We start from the raw sequence: 13,088 nt of genomic DNA on the forward strand, positions 1-13,088 counted from the left end.
CAAAGAAAAAGATTCTTCTTCTACAAAAAGAAGATAACATAGAACTTGAGGTTATTACACCGGAAAGACCTCAGAAAACTGCCCAGCCGGTTTCAACACTGGTTCCAATTACTGACCCCAAGGGAGATTCAGTAAAAACTAGTTACAATACAGAAACGAAAAAAAAAAAAAAAAAACAAGACAGCTGGTATCATAGAAATGGATACCAATAAGGACACCATTTCTTCCAATGATGAAGCGTCTCCGAGGAAGAAAACCAATTCAACAGGTCAGTCACGCAGTCCTACGAAGGACCCAGGGCTAAACCTGCCACCGAACCTCCAATAGAATGAGAAATCCTACATGCTTGCCTTTTATAGTTAAAGATTGATTTTTCCGTTAGTATATTACATTAAAACAAAAACCACCAAAAACAATAGAAAATACGAAAAAAAAAAGAAAAAGAAAAAGAAACGAAAAACAAATTCACACATATACATCTTTACTTACAATCCAACCGTTAATTATCAAGAATGAAAAGAAATGATTCTTATATTAACAATCTAACAATAGGCTCCAAAAACATTGGCAGCCATCAATTCACTGATTTCAAGAAATTATTTGATATCTTTCTTAAATTAATAGGTGAACACCCGGTTATTGATATTTGGTTTATTCAAGAAATCAGATTCGTATCACAGGAACAATTTACTTATATCAATACAATATTAAAGCAACACAATGCACACAGCTCAAAACGCATAACTTTGAAGATTTAACGGGCTTTCTTATTCATTCGCCACATGCGAAATTAAAATTTAACATAAATGAACAAGAAATCTATCACACACCTCATTTTGAAGGACGTATTAGCATCTTGGCTATTACGTTAATTACAAATGAGAACATACTTTTGATTAATAACTATTTGCACAGTGGAGATATGGATGCACAGATGACTCTCCTAAACGCATTTACTAAATATATTGCAAATTTAAAAAAAAACATACCAATCACAATATAATTTATGGTGGTGATTTTAACCACATTATGCTGCTAGATGATGTTCAACTACCACTGAATCAAAATAGTTATACGTTAAATGGAAACTTCAAGATTCTTTCCAAATATTTAATAAAATACGATCAATAAATTTTCATTCTAACAAATCTGTAAAGAAAAGGTTAGATAGAATATATATATATTGACTCCAGAATTCGAAGAAAACTTAAAAAAAAAAAAAGCAGACTCCTAACAGAGTTCAAACAAATTTCGACTCACAAAATTATTGCGATATCTTTCCAAAAATCCAAAAAAAAGAATCAGTCCTAAAAGTTGGTAACTCACGTTACCTGATACCTCAATGGATGAGTCAAGATGAAAATATAATAAAAGATCTCAATAATAATGGACAAAGGAAACCTCACACCGTTTTTTTTTTTTTTTTTCAAATTGGAATGGACTTATTAATCAGATACAAGATAAAGTGCTATTTTATGATGAAATACCAACGATACATTAGAGCTTACACTCCAAATATAAGCAATGTTCCGGATGAAAAAAGAAGGTTAAATTCAGATTTAGACAGACCCTCGTTCAACTTTTCCATTATTACAGAAATGCAGATTGAATCTGATAATTATAGTTCAAGACACGGAAATAATGATAAATTTAGTGATAAAAATTCTATCAAGATTTGTTCCTGGTAGAAAGATAGACATTTGGATTCATTCATTTACCCTTTGTTGACCCAGTTTGGTCAAAAAAAAAAAGATAGATGAAACTGATAAAATTTTGTTGGAAAAAGCTTTCATTGAAAACAATGTTATACGATCATTTATTAATGATCAATAAGAAAAAAAAAAAAAAAAAAAAAAAAAAAAAACTTCTGGTGGGAACTGAACTGATGGAATTTCTTACCAAAAATCTCATTGTCTCATTGAATTATGGCCAAAGTTTTAGGTTGAAAGGCCTCTCATCAAAGCAGGAAATAATATTTTGAAAAAAAATGGAACATACATTGCCACAACATAATGAGTATCAAGTGGATTATTACATTAATACCAAAACCAAAAGAAACTGAAGACACCTTTATAATTGAAAAAAACTTTTCGACCATTCAGTGTACTTAGTTAGCTATGCAGTACGATTGTTATCATCAGTAATAGAAAAAACAATTAAACCCAGTCTTTGGCAAAAAGGTTATTGAGAAAAAAACTCAAACAGGTTTCCTTAAAGAAAGATCCATTAGTAATAGCATATACCTCCTCGATATGATATGGTTTTTTCACAAGATATCAAACTTTCTAAAACTGCAGATACAGAATCAGTAAGGGTTTATTAATCTTGACTTCAGAAAAGCTTTTTTTTTTTTTTTTTGATTCAGTACATCATGATTTTATATTGAAAGTTTTACAACAAGTAGAGGTTTAGGGACCTAAGGCGACGAACTTTTTGATGGCAATAACTGTAAAGCAAAAAGAAAAAAGCAAAAAGCAAAAAGCAAAAGTCGGTATTAAATTAATAATATTGAAGGTCCATGCTTCCCATTTAAACGTGGGGGGGGGGTTAGACAAGGCAATCCTATTTCCCCTTTAATCTTTATTTTTTCTTTCTTTCTTTCTTTCTTTCTTTCTTTCTTTCTTTCTTTCTTTCTTTCTTCTCCTGTCGATGTGTTGTTGTTGTTGTTGTTGAAATGAAAGTAATCAATCTCCTTTATAAAGGAGGAGGAGGGGGAGAAGAGAAGAGAACTGAGAGTGAAAAATTAGCGACAGAAAGTGAGTGGCCTCAGTTGTTGGTTGCTTAAATTTTTTTTTCTTCTTCTTCTTTTACAACCAATTCTTTTACAACCAATTCTTCTTTTTCTTCTTCCTCTTCTTCATCATCATTGGATCAACCATTCCTCCTTCTATAAATATATATGAAATACTATCATCATTATTATTATGGTTTTACTATCCTATTGTTATTTAATAGCAAGTTTTTTTTTTTGTTTGTTTGTTTGTTTGTAGAGAGTAATAATAATTCTTTTAAATAGATCTATCTATCTATTACTTAACTTAACTTAATTTGGATAAAGATTTATTTCATTTTATTTTATTTCATTTCATTTTATTTCCCGTTAGTAGTTTAGATATAATACTTTATAACCCAAAACCCAAAACCCAAAACCCAATCATCAGTTGTTGTTGTAATTTACTTTATTATCAATATTTGGGTTTATTTATTTTGTCCAATTTAAAGAACGCCCCCAATTTCTATCTATTAAAAACGGGGGGGGGAAGATAATAACCGTCCATTAGAAGAAGAAAATGTACTATTAAATTAGAAATTAGATAGAAGTGTTATACAAAAAAAAGGATGTTTGTTAAAATATGACACACTTTGTTTTTAAACATATACATTATACATTATACATTATACATTATACATTATACATTATACATTATACATCCTCTATTAGTTTCAATTTAACTTAACAACAAAGTAATGTACATATATATATATATATATATATGAATAAGTGTATCTATATCTAATAATTATATTCTCCCCCCCCCCCTCCAAATTAAGAAAAAGTATTCTTTTCTAATTATCAACAGGGGAATATTCAAACTTTTTTTTCTATTATTTAGTAGTTGGTAATTGTTGTGATTGTTCTCTTTGTTGTTTTTGTTTAGCAACAGCATAAACTAATCCTGCAGCAAATCCTACAAAAATTGATGAAACTGACCAAAAATTAACTGCGGCATCGAAAAATATTAAACCTGATAAAGCAATTGGTAATTTATTTAAAGCACCAACCATAGAATAAGTAGTTGAAGAAGTTACTCTAACACACCAAGCAGAACAATAAGAAATACCAACAGATGAAATTCCACTTAAAATCATGGCGGTAATAGTAGTAAATCTATTATTGGCAGGAAAATTTAATGAAACATTATTACTTGACCAATCTTCAAAAATAAATGAACAAATTAATAAAATAGGAATTGATAATAAATTATTATAATACATGGTATCAAAATCTTTAAAATTAGTTAATTTAATTCTTTTCCTCATAATTAAAACAAAAGCCGCTGAAGCAAAACAATTAGTTAACATCCAAAAATAACCTAAATATAAAGCAAAAATATCATCATTAGATTTAATAGCAGCATTATCACCATAATAAGCAATAATAGAAGATAATACCATTAATAAAAATGAACTTAAAGCCATAGTAGTGACTTTACCACCAAACCAAATGACTTCACCATAAGCAATTAAAATAATGGTTAAATTTTTGAAAATAGTATAAACTGGAATACTTAAATATTGTAAAGCTTTTGAAGAAGTATAAATCATTGCCACTAATAAAAATGCAATTGGTGACCATTTTTTAGCTTCATCTTTATTAAATTGTCTATAAGTAATAATATTTAAAGATTTTAATGACCCAATAGTAATAATACAAACAATTGATTGAATTGCTAATAAGAAAAAATTCAAATTAAAACTAAAACCTGATAAAACATATTTATTGGTGACAGTCATTAAAATAGATGAAAGACAATAAGCAGCTATAGAAATAGGACCTGAATTAGAAATTCTATTAAAAAATGACCCAGATCCAAGCCCATTAGTAGTATTAGGAGTGGTAGAATGTTTTGAATCCATATTGTTAAAGTAGTAGTGGTGTTGTTGTTGTTGTTGTTGTCTATAAGTGGAGTATTTCTTTTTGATTAAATATAATAATTGACCTATTAAATAAAACAGTATAACTCCCATACAATGTGATTAGGAGTAAGTAGGAGAAGGTAAAATAGTTGATCAAAGAAGAAGAAGAAGAAGTAGAAGAAGAAGATTTAATCAAATATATAAAAAAGAAAGAAAGAAAGAAAGATAAATTTCATTTGAAAGAAGAAAAAAAAAAAAAAAATTTTCTCTCTCTCTCTCTGGTTGTCTAACTGTCTGGTTGTCTGGCAGTTTGGCTTGTGTGGTGTGCCAGTCTCTCTCTCTCTCTCTCTTGGAGGGGGCCACTTGTTGTTGTTGTTGTTGTGAATACGTGTATCTTTAATCAATAAAATAAGTACGTGTACAATGTGACAAAAAAAAACAAAAATAGAAAATAGAAAATTAGATTTGTTTATTGTTATTGTTGTAGTTGTAGTTGTAGTCTATATTTTTAGTTACCTATTTTGTACACACACGCACACACGCACACACAAAAAAGAAATTCTCTCTCTCTGTCTCTGTAAATATAAATAAAAGTTTTGTGAGATTATTCTTCTTTCTACTTTCTTTCTTTCTTCTTTCTTCTTTCTTCTTTGGATGAAAAATTGAGTTTAATAAAATACAATTACAATTAAAACAAGAATAAGTAGTGTAAATCGTTTACAATAATAGATTTCATTTCATTTCATTTCACAATCTATTTACTGATTGATTGATTAATTGCAAGTAATATTTTCTTATGTATAATCTATAATAATTAAATAGTTAACAACCAGCTTTCTACTTTCTTCTTTCTTTCTTTCTTTCTTCTTTCTACACCAGAAGTTTCTTGACCCAGTGGAACATTATTTTATACTGTAAAGAAGTCTATCAAAAGTTTTTAAAAAAGAAAGATGATGATGATGATGATCTTATTAACAATACTTTCACAATAAAACTGTATCATTAGATCGATTATAATCTCACGCGTGTCAAAATAATAAATCTAATAAATCTAATAAATCTAATAAATCTAATAAATCAAATTCAAACTATTATGTTTTACACTATAATATCATTATATCTCAAAATATATCTTTTATTGTTTAATCTTATTTCTTTTTCTTTATTTTTTTTTAACAGTTTCCTATTTCCTATTGGCAAGATTTTATTATTATTAAGGTACAACGATTTAACTTAACTTAACTTAACTAACTGACTTATTGTATTGATTTGCACAATTATTCAAATATCCAACAACAACAACAACAACAACGATTGAACACACAAAACCAAACCATCAACCTTTTATTAAATGAATTTTGTGTTATTACAAAACAATAGATTTCATAAGTCAATTGTTCAATGTAAAAAAAAAAAATAATAATAATCAACTTACTAGTTACGAGATTGAATATTGAACATTGAAATCACCAATTTTAGAACTTCATCTTCAATTTCAATTTCAATTTCAAAAGATTCATTTGATTATTCAATAAAATTATCTCTCTACTAATTCTATGTTTAATTTAATAATAACATGAACTACAAAGACCAAAACTCTGAAACTCTTGATTGATTGCTATAATATATATATATATATATTCTGTGATGTATGTATTTTTGTATGTGTTGTACCTTTTTCTTTTCTTTTCTTTGAATTGATGTGGTTTAAAATTAAAATTAAAAAAAAAAATTGTTGATTCTTCTTTGGGATTTGGATTTGGATTAGGATTAGGATTAGGATTTGTCGAATCATTGGTGATTATTATTTCACAACCTCATAATCTACATAGACAATATTAGAATTTAGAATTTGTGTAACTGCAGCAGTAGTAGTAGTAGTAGTAGTAGTAGTAGTAATAGCAACAATTAATCTAATCATCATCACTCTTTAAGAGAAGTCGGTCTTTCAATATAATATAATATAATATAATATAATATAATACAATATCTATTCTATTCTATTCTATTCTATTCTATAATTTTAAAAATCTAATTTATTTATTTACAAAACAAATAAATAAATAAATAAATATAACATCATGCAAACCCAAATTGGATTTATTCTATTCTATTCTATTTTATTTTATTTTATTTTATTCTAGTCTATTTCATTTTATTCTATTCTATTTTATTCAGTATAATCACCACGATTATAAATACTAATATCAACTTCAGCTTTAATATCAACTAAATCACTTGAATCAATACAAGCATCAACTGATAAACCTTTCATTTTAATATTTTGTTGTAATCTTTGATTTTGAGCTCTAATTTTTTCCAATTCTTGTAAATAATTATCTTCAACTCCAGTAATATATTCACCAGTAAATACTCCCACTTCAAAATTTTTAATAATATTTGATTTACAACAATCAATTAAATCTTGTAAATCTTGATAAATAACTTTATCAGCACCAATAACTTGAGCAATTTCTTTTTCATTACGATTAAATCCAACTAAAGCTTTAGTATCAGCTAAATCAATTCCATAAATATGATTAAATCTAATTGGTGGAGCACATGATGCAAAAAATACTTTTTTAGCTCCAGCTTCTCTAGCCATAGCAACAATTTCTTTAGATGTAGTACCTCTAACAATTGAATCATCAACTAATAAAACATTTTTCCCATTAAATTCTGAATCCATAGCATTTAATTTTCTTCGAACTGAAGATCTTCTTTCTTGTTGATTAGGCATAATAAATGTTCTTCCAATATATCTATTTTTAACAAATCCTTCTCTAAAAGGTTTATTAAGAGTTACAGCACATTGAAATGCACTAGTTCTAGCAGTATCAGGTACAGGAATAACCACATCAATTTCATTATCATCCATAATAATGGATTTAATTTTATGAGCCAATTTTTCTCCCATATCAATTCTTGATCGATAAACTGAAACTCCATCTAATACACTATCAGGTCTAGCAAAATAAACATATTCAAAAATATCAGGAGCAAAAATTTTTGGTTCAACAACTTGTTTAAATTCATATTCACCAGTTTTAGTAATAATTATTGCTTCACCAGGTTTAATATCTTTAAAATTATTAAATCCATGAGCTTTTAAAACTACTGATTCTGATGCTAACATATAACTTTTTGATTTTGAACCATCATTATCATTAACATTAATTCTTTCACCAAATAATAATGGTCTAATTCCATTAGGATCACGAAATCCAATAATTCCATACCCAGCTAACATGGCAATACAAGCATAAGCTCCTCTAATTTTATTCATAGTACCAGTTAAAGCAGAAAATAAATCACCATTATTAACTCTCAGTTTATTAAATTTATCTAATTCTGCGGCAAAAATATTTAATAATAATTCCGAATCAGAATCAGTATTAATATGACGATGAACTACTTCATCTAAATGTTTTCTTAATTCAATAGAATTAACTAAGTTCCCATTATGACTTAAACTTATACCATAAGGTGAATTAACATAAAATGGTTGAGCTTCACTACCAGCACTTGATCCAGCAGTTGGATAACGTAAATGACAAATCCCATAATTTCCAATTAAATTATTCATTCTTTGTTGAGTGAAAACATCTCTAGCCATTCCATTACCTTTACATTGATAAAATCTTCCTTTAGATCCACAAGTAGCAATTCCAGCAGCATCTTGTCCACGATGTTGTAAAAACATTGCTCCTTCAAATAATTCAGGAGCAACATTTAAATTTTGTTCTGCTAATACAATACCTAATATTCCACACATTTTTTTATATATATAAGGATAGTTTGTTTGTTTGTTTTTTTTTAAAAAAAGATTATTAAGAAATTTTTTTTGGGGATGACAGATGATGATGATGATATAAGTAAAAAGAACTCTTATGTATGAATAATGAAAACCTTCCCCCCCTCAAAAAAAACAAAAAAGATAAAAATAAAACTATATCCTAAACCAAAAAAAATTAATGAGTTATTCAAAAATTGGGAAATAGATATATATATAAGTTAGTTGATATTTGAAGATTCTATAAATCTTAAGAAAACCAAAAAGGAAAAGGAAATGGAAAGACTTTTTGAATAATGAAAAAAAAAAAAAAAAAAAATTTTCTTTTCATTCTTTTCATTCTTTTTGTATGGTGGTGGTGGTGGGGTGGGATGGGGGAATAAGAATTAATCAGAGTAGTAGTGTAATGTGGTTAATTTTCTATTCCTTTTTTTTCCTCTTCATCTTCCTGATCTCATCTCAAATCAAATCAAATCACATTAAATAGAATTCAATTCAATCTCATCAATCTTATCATTTATTTATTTATACATTGAAATGTAACAATGTTTAACTATTTCTATGTTTGATGTTGTTGTTGTTGTTGTATTTTTTTTTTTTTTTTCCCTTTCTTGCCATCATATCCCTCACCACAACTTTTCTCTTTGTAAAATCCGAGTCAAAAACAAAAAAATACCCCAAAAAAGAATTGATAAATAAATAAATCAATGAAATTATTTATTAGTAGTAGTAATAGTAGTAGTAATAGTGGTGGTAGGATTTAGTTTAGTTATTTATTACTCCTAATTGTTAATTTACTAACATTTTACATTATTAACCACAAATATTTAGGTTTTCATTATTTCTCTTTCATTGTTAGATTATTTTATAAACTAATGAAAAAGGGAAGGAGGGAAGGAGGGAAGGGGGGAAGGCATTCACTTTATTCCTGGCTTTTTCTTTTTAATTATTAATTATTAATTATTAATTATCATTCATCCTTATTATTAGTCGTTATCAAATTATTATTATTGTATTATTATATTTTTCAATAATGAAATTTATAAATCCAATAAATATAAAAATATTATATTATCATTTGTTGTTGAATATTTTTCTCTTACTCTTAAAAAAACCCAACTTAGCTCATACCACTTGATATTACATCAATGGTTGTTTTTTTTTTTTAGTAGTAATAAGAAGAAGAAAAATGAATGATCTTTCTATCATTTATGAATAAAACGAATCAATTGAATAATTCAAAATGGTTGCATTTATTCATTGGGGCGGGTGGGGGGGGTATAAATGTTTTAAAAGGGGAAAAAGAAGAAATTGCCGCCATTAGTATTTTTTTTTTTTTTTTTGGTGAGATCTAAATGCAAAATATAGAAGAAATGAATCATCATCAACTATATATACAACTATATATACAACTAATATTATTAAAACTACTTAATTTAATAATTCAAATAAACAACACTCTTAGAATTAATATATCTTTGCTTTATAAATCATTTTGGTCAATGAAATGTTTATTGCTAGGGATGGTTTGATTGAATTTCCATCAACCAACTAATAAACATCAGAAGTCAAGATATAAAATTCATATTTATTATGTAGAAAAAAACTTGTTCTATATATATATACCCCCCACCCCCCCTCCAACAAATTATAATCAAATAAAATCTTATTATCAACCGATATACAATCAGCTATTAAGTACAATTATTAACTACTCTATTAATCTCTTATCCTAATTGCCCAAAAAAAAAAAATCATATGAATTAAGTCTGGTTGTAATCATGATCAAAATACAACTCTTGCAAAGTCACAAGTATAACCAACACCCTATATTACCTTAAATATATTATGTCTTTGGTTATTAGATTGCAAGTAAGTACAAAGAAACTTCAATGTTGTAGATAATAATCCATTAAAAAAAAATGTATTTATGCCTCTTTCAATATTAGATCAGGTTTGTAAATGGCAATGTACTATTATGTGAATTAATACACTTGGGCGGTTCATTTTTATAGGCATAATGGCTGCGAAAACAGTATTTTATGAGGAATTTCTCCCCCCCAGTCGGGTAAATTTAATTCTAAACCATCAGAAAACTTCTTTTTCTTATTTCCAATTCTTTTTTTCAACAAAGAGTCTAGCCTGGTAGGATTTATACAGGCTAAAATCTGACGAAATTTGACCATATTCTTTTATTACATTAACTAATAGGAAATGAGCTCCTGATTTCAATGGTGTCATTATTTTCAACGTAGCACAAATAGTGAGCAAGTTATAGTAAATTTGATTTTCCAAAAACACATAGTAAAGACAGAATCTATCAAAAAAATAAATTACATCAGTCTAGCCGGGTAGACATTATGTATGTGAAAATCTGACCCTATTGTTTTATGATATCAAATGATGCAGAATGAAATTCTGACTTCAACGGTACTATTCGTTCCACTGTAGCACAAATATTGGGTGAGTTATAGCAAAATTTGTTTTTTTGGAACTCTTAAGTCAGCAAGTTTGAAATTTTGAAAAATTTTTGAAACTTTTTCAGAAACCAAGAATGAAGGTAAAACCCACCAAAAAAAAATTGCCACCAAAATCAAAAATTTGACCCTAATGTTTCATGACATTAATTAATAGAAAATGAGCTCCTGATTTCAATGGTGCCATTATTTTCAACGTAGCACAAATATTGGGTAAGCTATAGTAAATTTGATTTTCCAGAAATGCATAGTAAAAGCAGTGCTTTGCAAAAAAAATAAATTACATCAGGTCTGCCGGGTATGATTCATATATAGGTAAAAATCTGACCAAATTTTTTTGATGACATTAAATGATGGAGAATGACTCGCTGATTTCAATAATACCATTGGTTTCAACATAACTCAAATACTGGGTGAATTATAGCCAATTGTATTTTGAGGACATAGATGTATGCAAAGATGAGGATTTCGTTCGAAACCTGCAGATACTTAGACATCAAATAATAACAGAATTGTTGATCAATATAACGAAAGTACATTTGAACCATAAAAAAACAAGCTTTATTATAATCACATTCATAATTTCTCCTGCTGTGTAATACTTTAGCTAGATGTATTAATATCAGTGTGGTTGGTTACCAAGCTGATAGTACAAACATAGTGTAGACAATAAGAAATGAGAAAAAGACCAGCAGCACCCTCTAGAAATAAAGCAGAGTTGTCTTGAGAACGAAAGAGCAGCAATCATGCAACCTAGTGGCTATTGTTTATGATTTGAGAAAATAAAGATATAGTTTCTGCTAAACACAAATGAAGCAAAAGTGGCAAACACATGTTAATTGTCTCAATCGACTAGTAGCAAGTAGTAGATATTAGCTTCAAACAAAGACACTAACACCCTCCACAATATGAATAATGTCAGTAATGATCTAATCATCAATGAAATTTGAGTCATACGACTTATTATTATGATTTTGTTTAACAATCTTTATACTTCTCCTATCATTGTTAGAATCAGAATCTGATCGTTGTTGTTATTCCTCTTTTCCGATGGTTCATTTCTTGTCAGAGCATTTGCTTGAAGTGATATTGGTAGTCTTGTATCCTGCTTCTCATTTCTTTCCATTGTCTTCAAGCACTCTATTTGTAAAAAAAACAACACAAATATCCATATTGATAGTCTATTAAGACTGGAATGCCCTGATGTAGACGTATCTTATAAGTTCCCCATTAAAATCTGTTTGTTGGTATTACTTGAATTATGGATACTTAGGGAAAACCTTAAATCTTTACCGCAATAAAATAAAAATTAATTCAGCCACTTGTCCAACACCCATAATACTTTTATAAAACAACTTAGTATATCCTTATTTCCCAAATAGTTCAATAAACTGTTTCATTTTTCAATATTTTGCTCATAATCCCTTTCTCGTTGTTGAAATATCAATTAGTATTTTATACTGTTTCCAATACGAACTAAATCCCAAGCATGAAGTAACACCAAATACACAAGGTAGTACTGGATGACTCTTGATCAAACTAAATATAAGATCATTAATTATCCATATGCTCCTGAACGCTTTACTGAAACCTTGTTAATTGATTTGGCAAAAGGAAACAATAAATAATAAAATGTACCCAGTTGACAAAATGATAGCCAGTAGAATATTTACCCCATTAGCACTAACACTTTCAACAGTACGTGCCATATCTTCGCTTAAACTCCCCCTATCAATGATTCTTTTCCCATAAACAATAAATATGACAAACCTGTTGGCCTTCCTATTGTAGGCCAGCTTTCATTGAAATTAAGTGTTCTCTTCATTAAAATTCAACCATACACAAGAAGTCTTGGGGAAATCAAATTCATCACAAATTGTATCATAATTAACAAAGGCATTCCCGATAGAAGCCATGCATCTAAAAGTTTATGAATGGACAATTCTTAAATGTTGTAATAATCTTGTGGCTTTACCAAAACTTCTTAGACGAGTATTCCCATACATCTCCACAAGATTTTTGACAGTTTCCAAGACAGCTTGATGAACAAACGGGATATATCATCTTCATTAATATCCAATGAACAATTGATGAGTACTTCTTTTTTGAGCATTAATACAGGGCATAGTTCATAATCAAAACAGACTGCCCATCGTCTATCTCCACTAGTGCCATCTATA

At 28.1% G+C, this 13,088-nt stretch overlaps 4 protein-coding genes across 4 annotated transcripts, besides 3 other annotated features; 2 read left to right on the plus strand and 2 right to left on the minus strand. All coding sequences in view use genetic code 12, as the record gives it.

Annotated features, from left to right (window-relative positions):
- Window positions 1-2,586: part of a mobile genetic element (5' truncated ORF1 + 3' truncated ORF2 + 3' end on opposite strand upstream of ORF1) that runs on past the window's edge.
- On the plus strand, window positions 644-1,003 carry CD36_07200 (transposon polyprotein (fragment), putative; the record flags this gene model as incomplete). The annotated part of the gene is made up of 1 exon (XM_002417331.1): window positions 644-1,003. A coding segment is annotated over one exon (360 nt), but the record flags the coding sequence as incomplete, so codon positions are not given.
- Window positions 1,347-1,688, plus strand: CD36_07210 (transposon polyprotein (fragment), putative; the record flags this gene model as incomplete). Its single annotated transcript, XM_002417332.1, has 1 exon — window positions 1,347-1,688. The coding sequence occupies one exon, from the start codon at window positions 1,347-1,349 to the stop codon at window positions 1,686-1,688; it is 342 nt and encodes a 113-aa protein (XP_002417377.1).
- A 1,020-nt stretch (window positions 2,587-3,606) lies between the features above and the next one.
- On the minus strand, window positions 3,607-4,749 carry CD36_07220 (Golgi apparatus GDP-mannose tramsporter, putative; the record flags this gene model as incomplete). Its single annotated transcript, XM_002417333.1, has 1 exon — window positions 3,607-4,749. The coding sequence occupies one exon, from the start codon at window positions 4,747-4,749 to the stop codon at window positions 3,607-3,609; it is 1,143 nt and encodes a 380-aa protein (XP_002417378.1).
- Window positions 4,750-6,808: 2,059 nt separating this feature from the next.
- On the minus strand, window positions 6,809-8,413 carry CD36_07230 (amidophosphoribosyltransferase, putative; the record flags this gene model as incomplete). The annotated part of the gene is made up of 1 exon (XM_002417334.1): window positions 6,809-8,413. The coding sequence occupies one exon, from the start codon at window positions 8,411-8,413 to the stop codon at window positions 6,809-6,811; it is 1,605 nt and encodes a 534-aa protein (XP_002417379.1).
- A 2,172-nt stretch (window positions 8,414-10,585) lies between these two features.
- Window positions 10,586-13,088: part of a repeat region (individual RPS units not marked up - some rearrangement appears to have occurred, and precise arrangement of RPS units currently unclear; orientation=sense) that runs on past the window's edge.
- Window positions 10,586-13,088: part of a repeat region (HOK region) that runs on past the window's edge.

The sequence above is a fragment of the Candida dubliniensis genome, chromosome 1, assembly GCF_000026945.1.
Source record: "Candida dubliniensis CD36 chromosome 1, complete sequence".
NCBI classification, from domain to species: domain Eukaryota; kingdom Fungi; phylum Ascomycota; class Pichiomycetes; order Serinales; family Debaryomycetaceae; genus Candida; species Candida dubliniensis.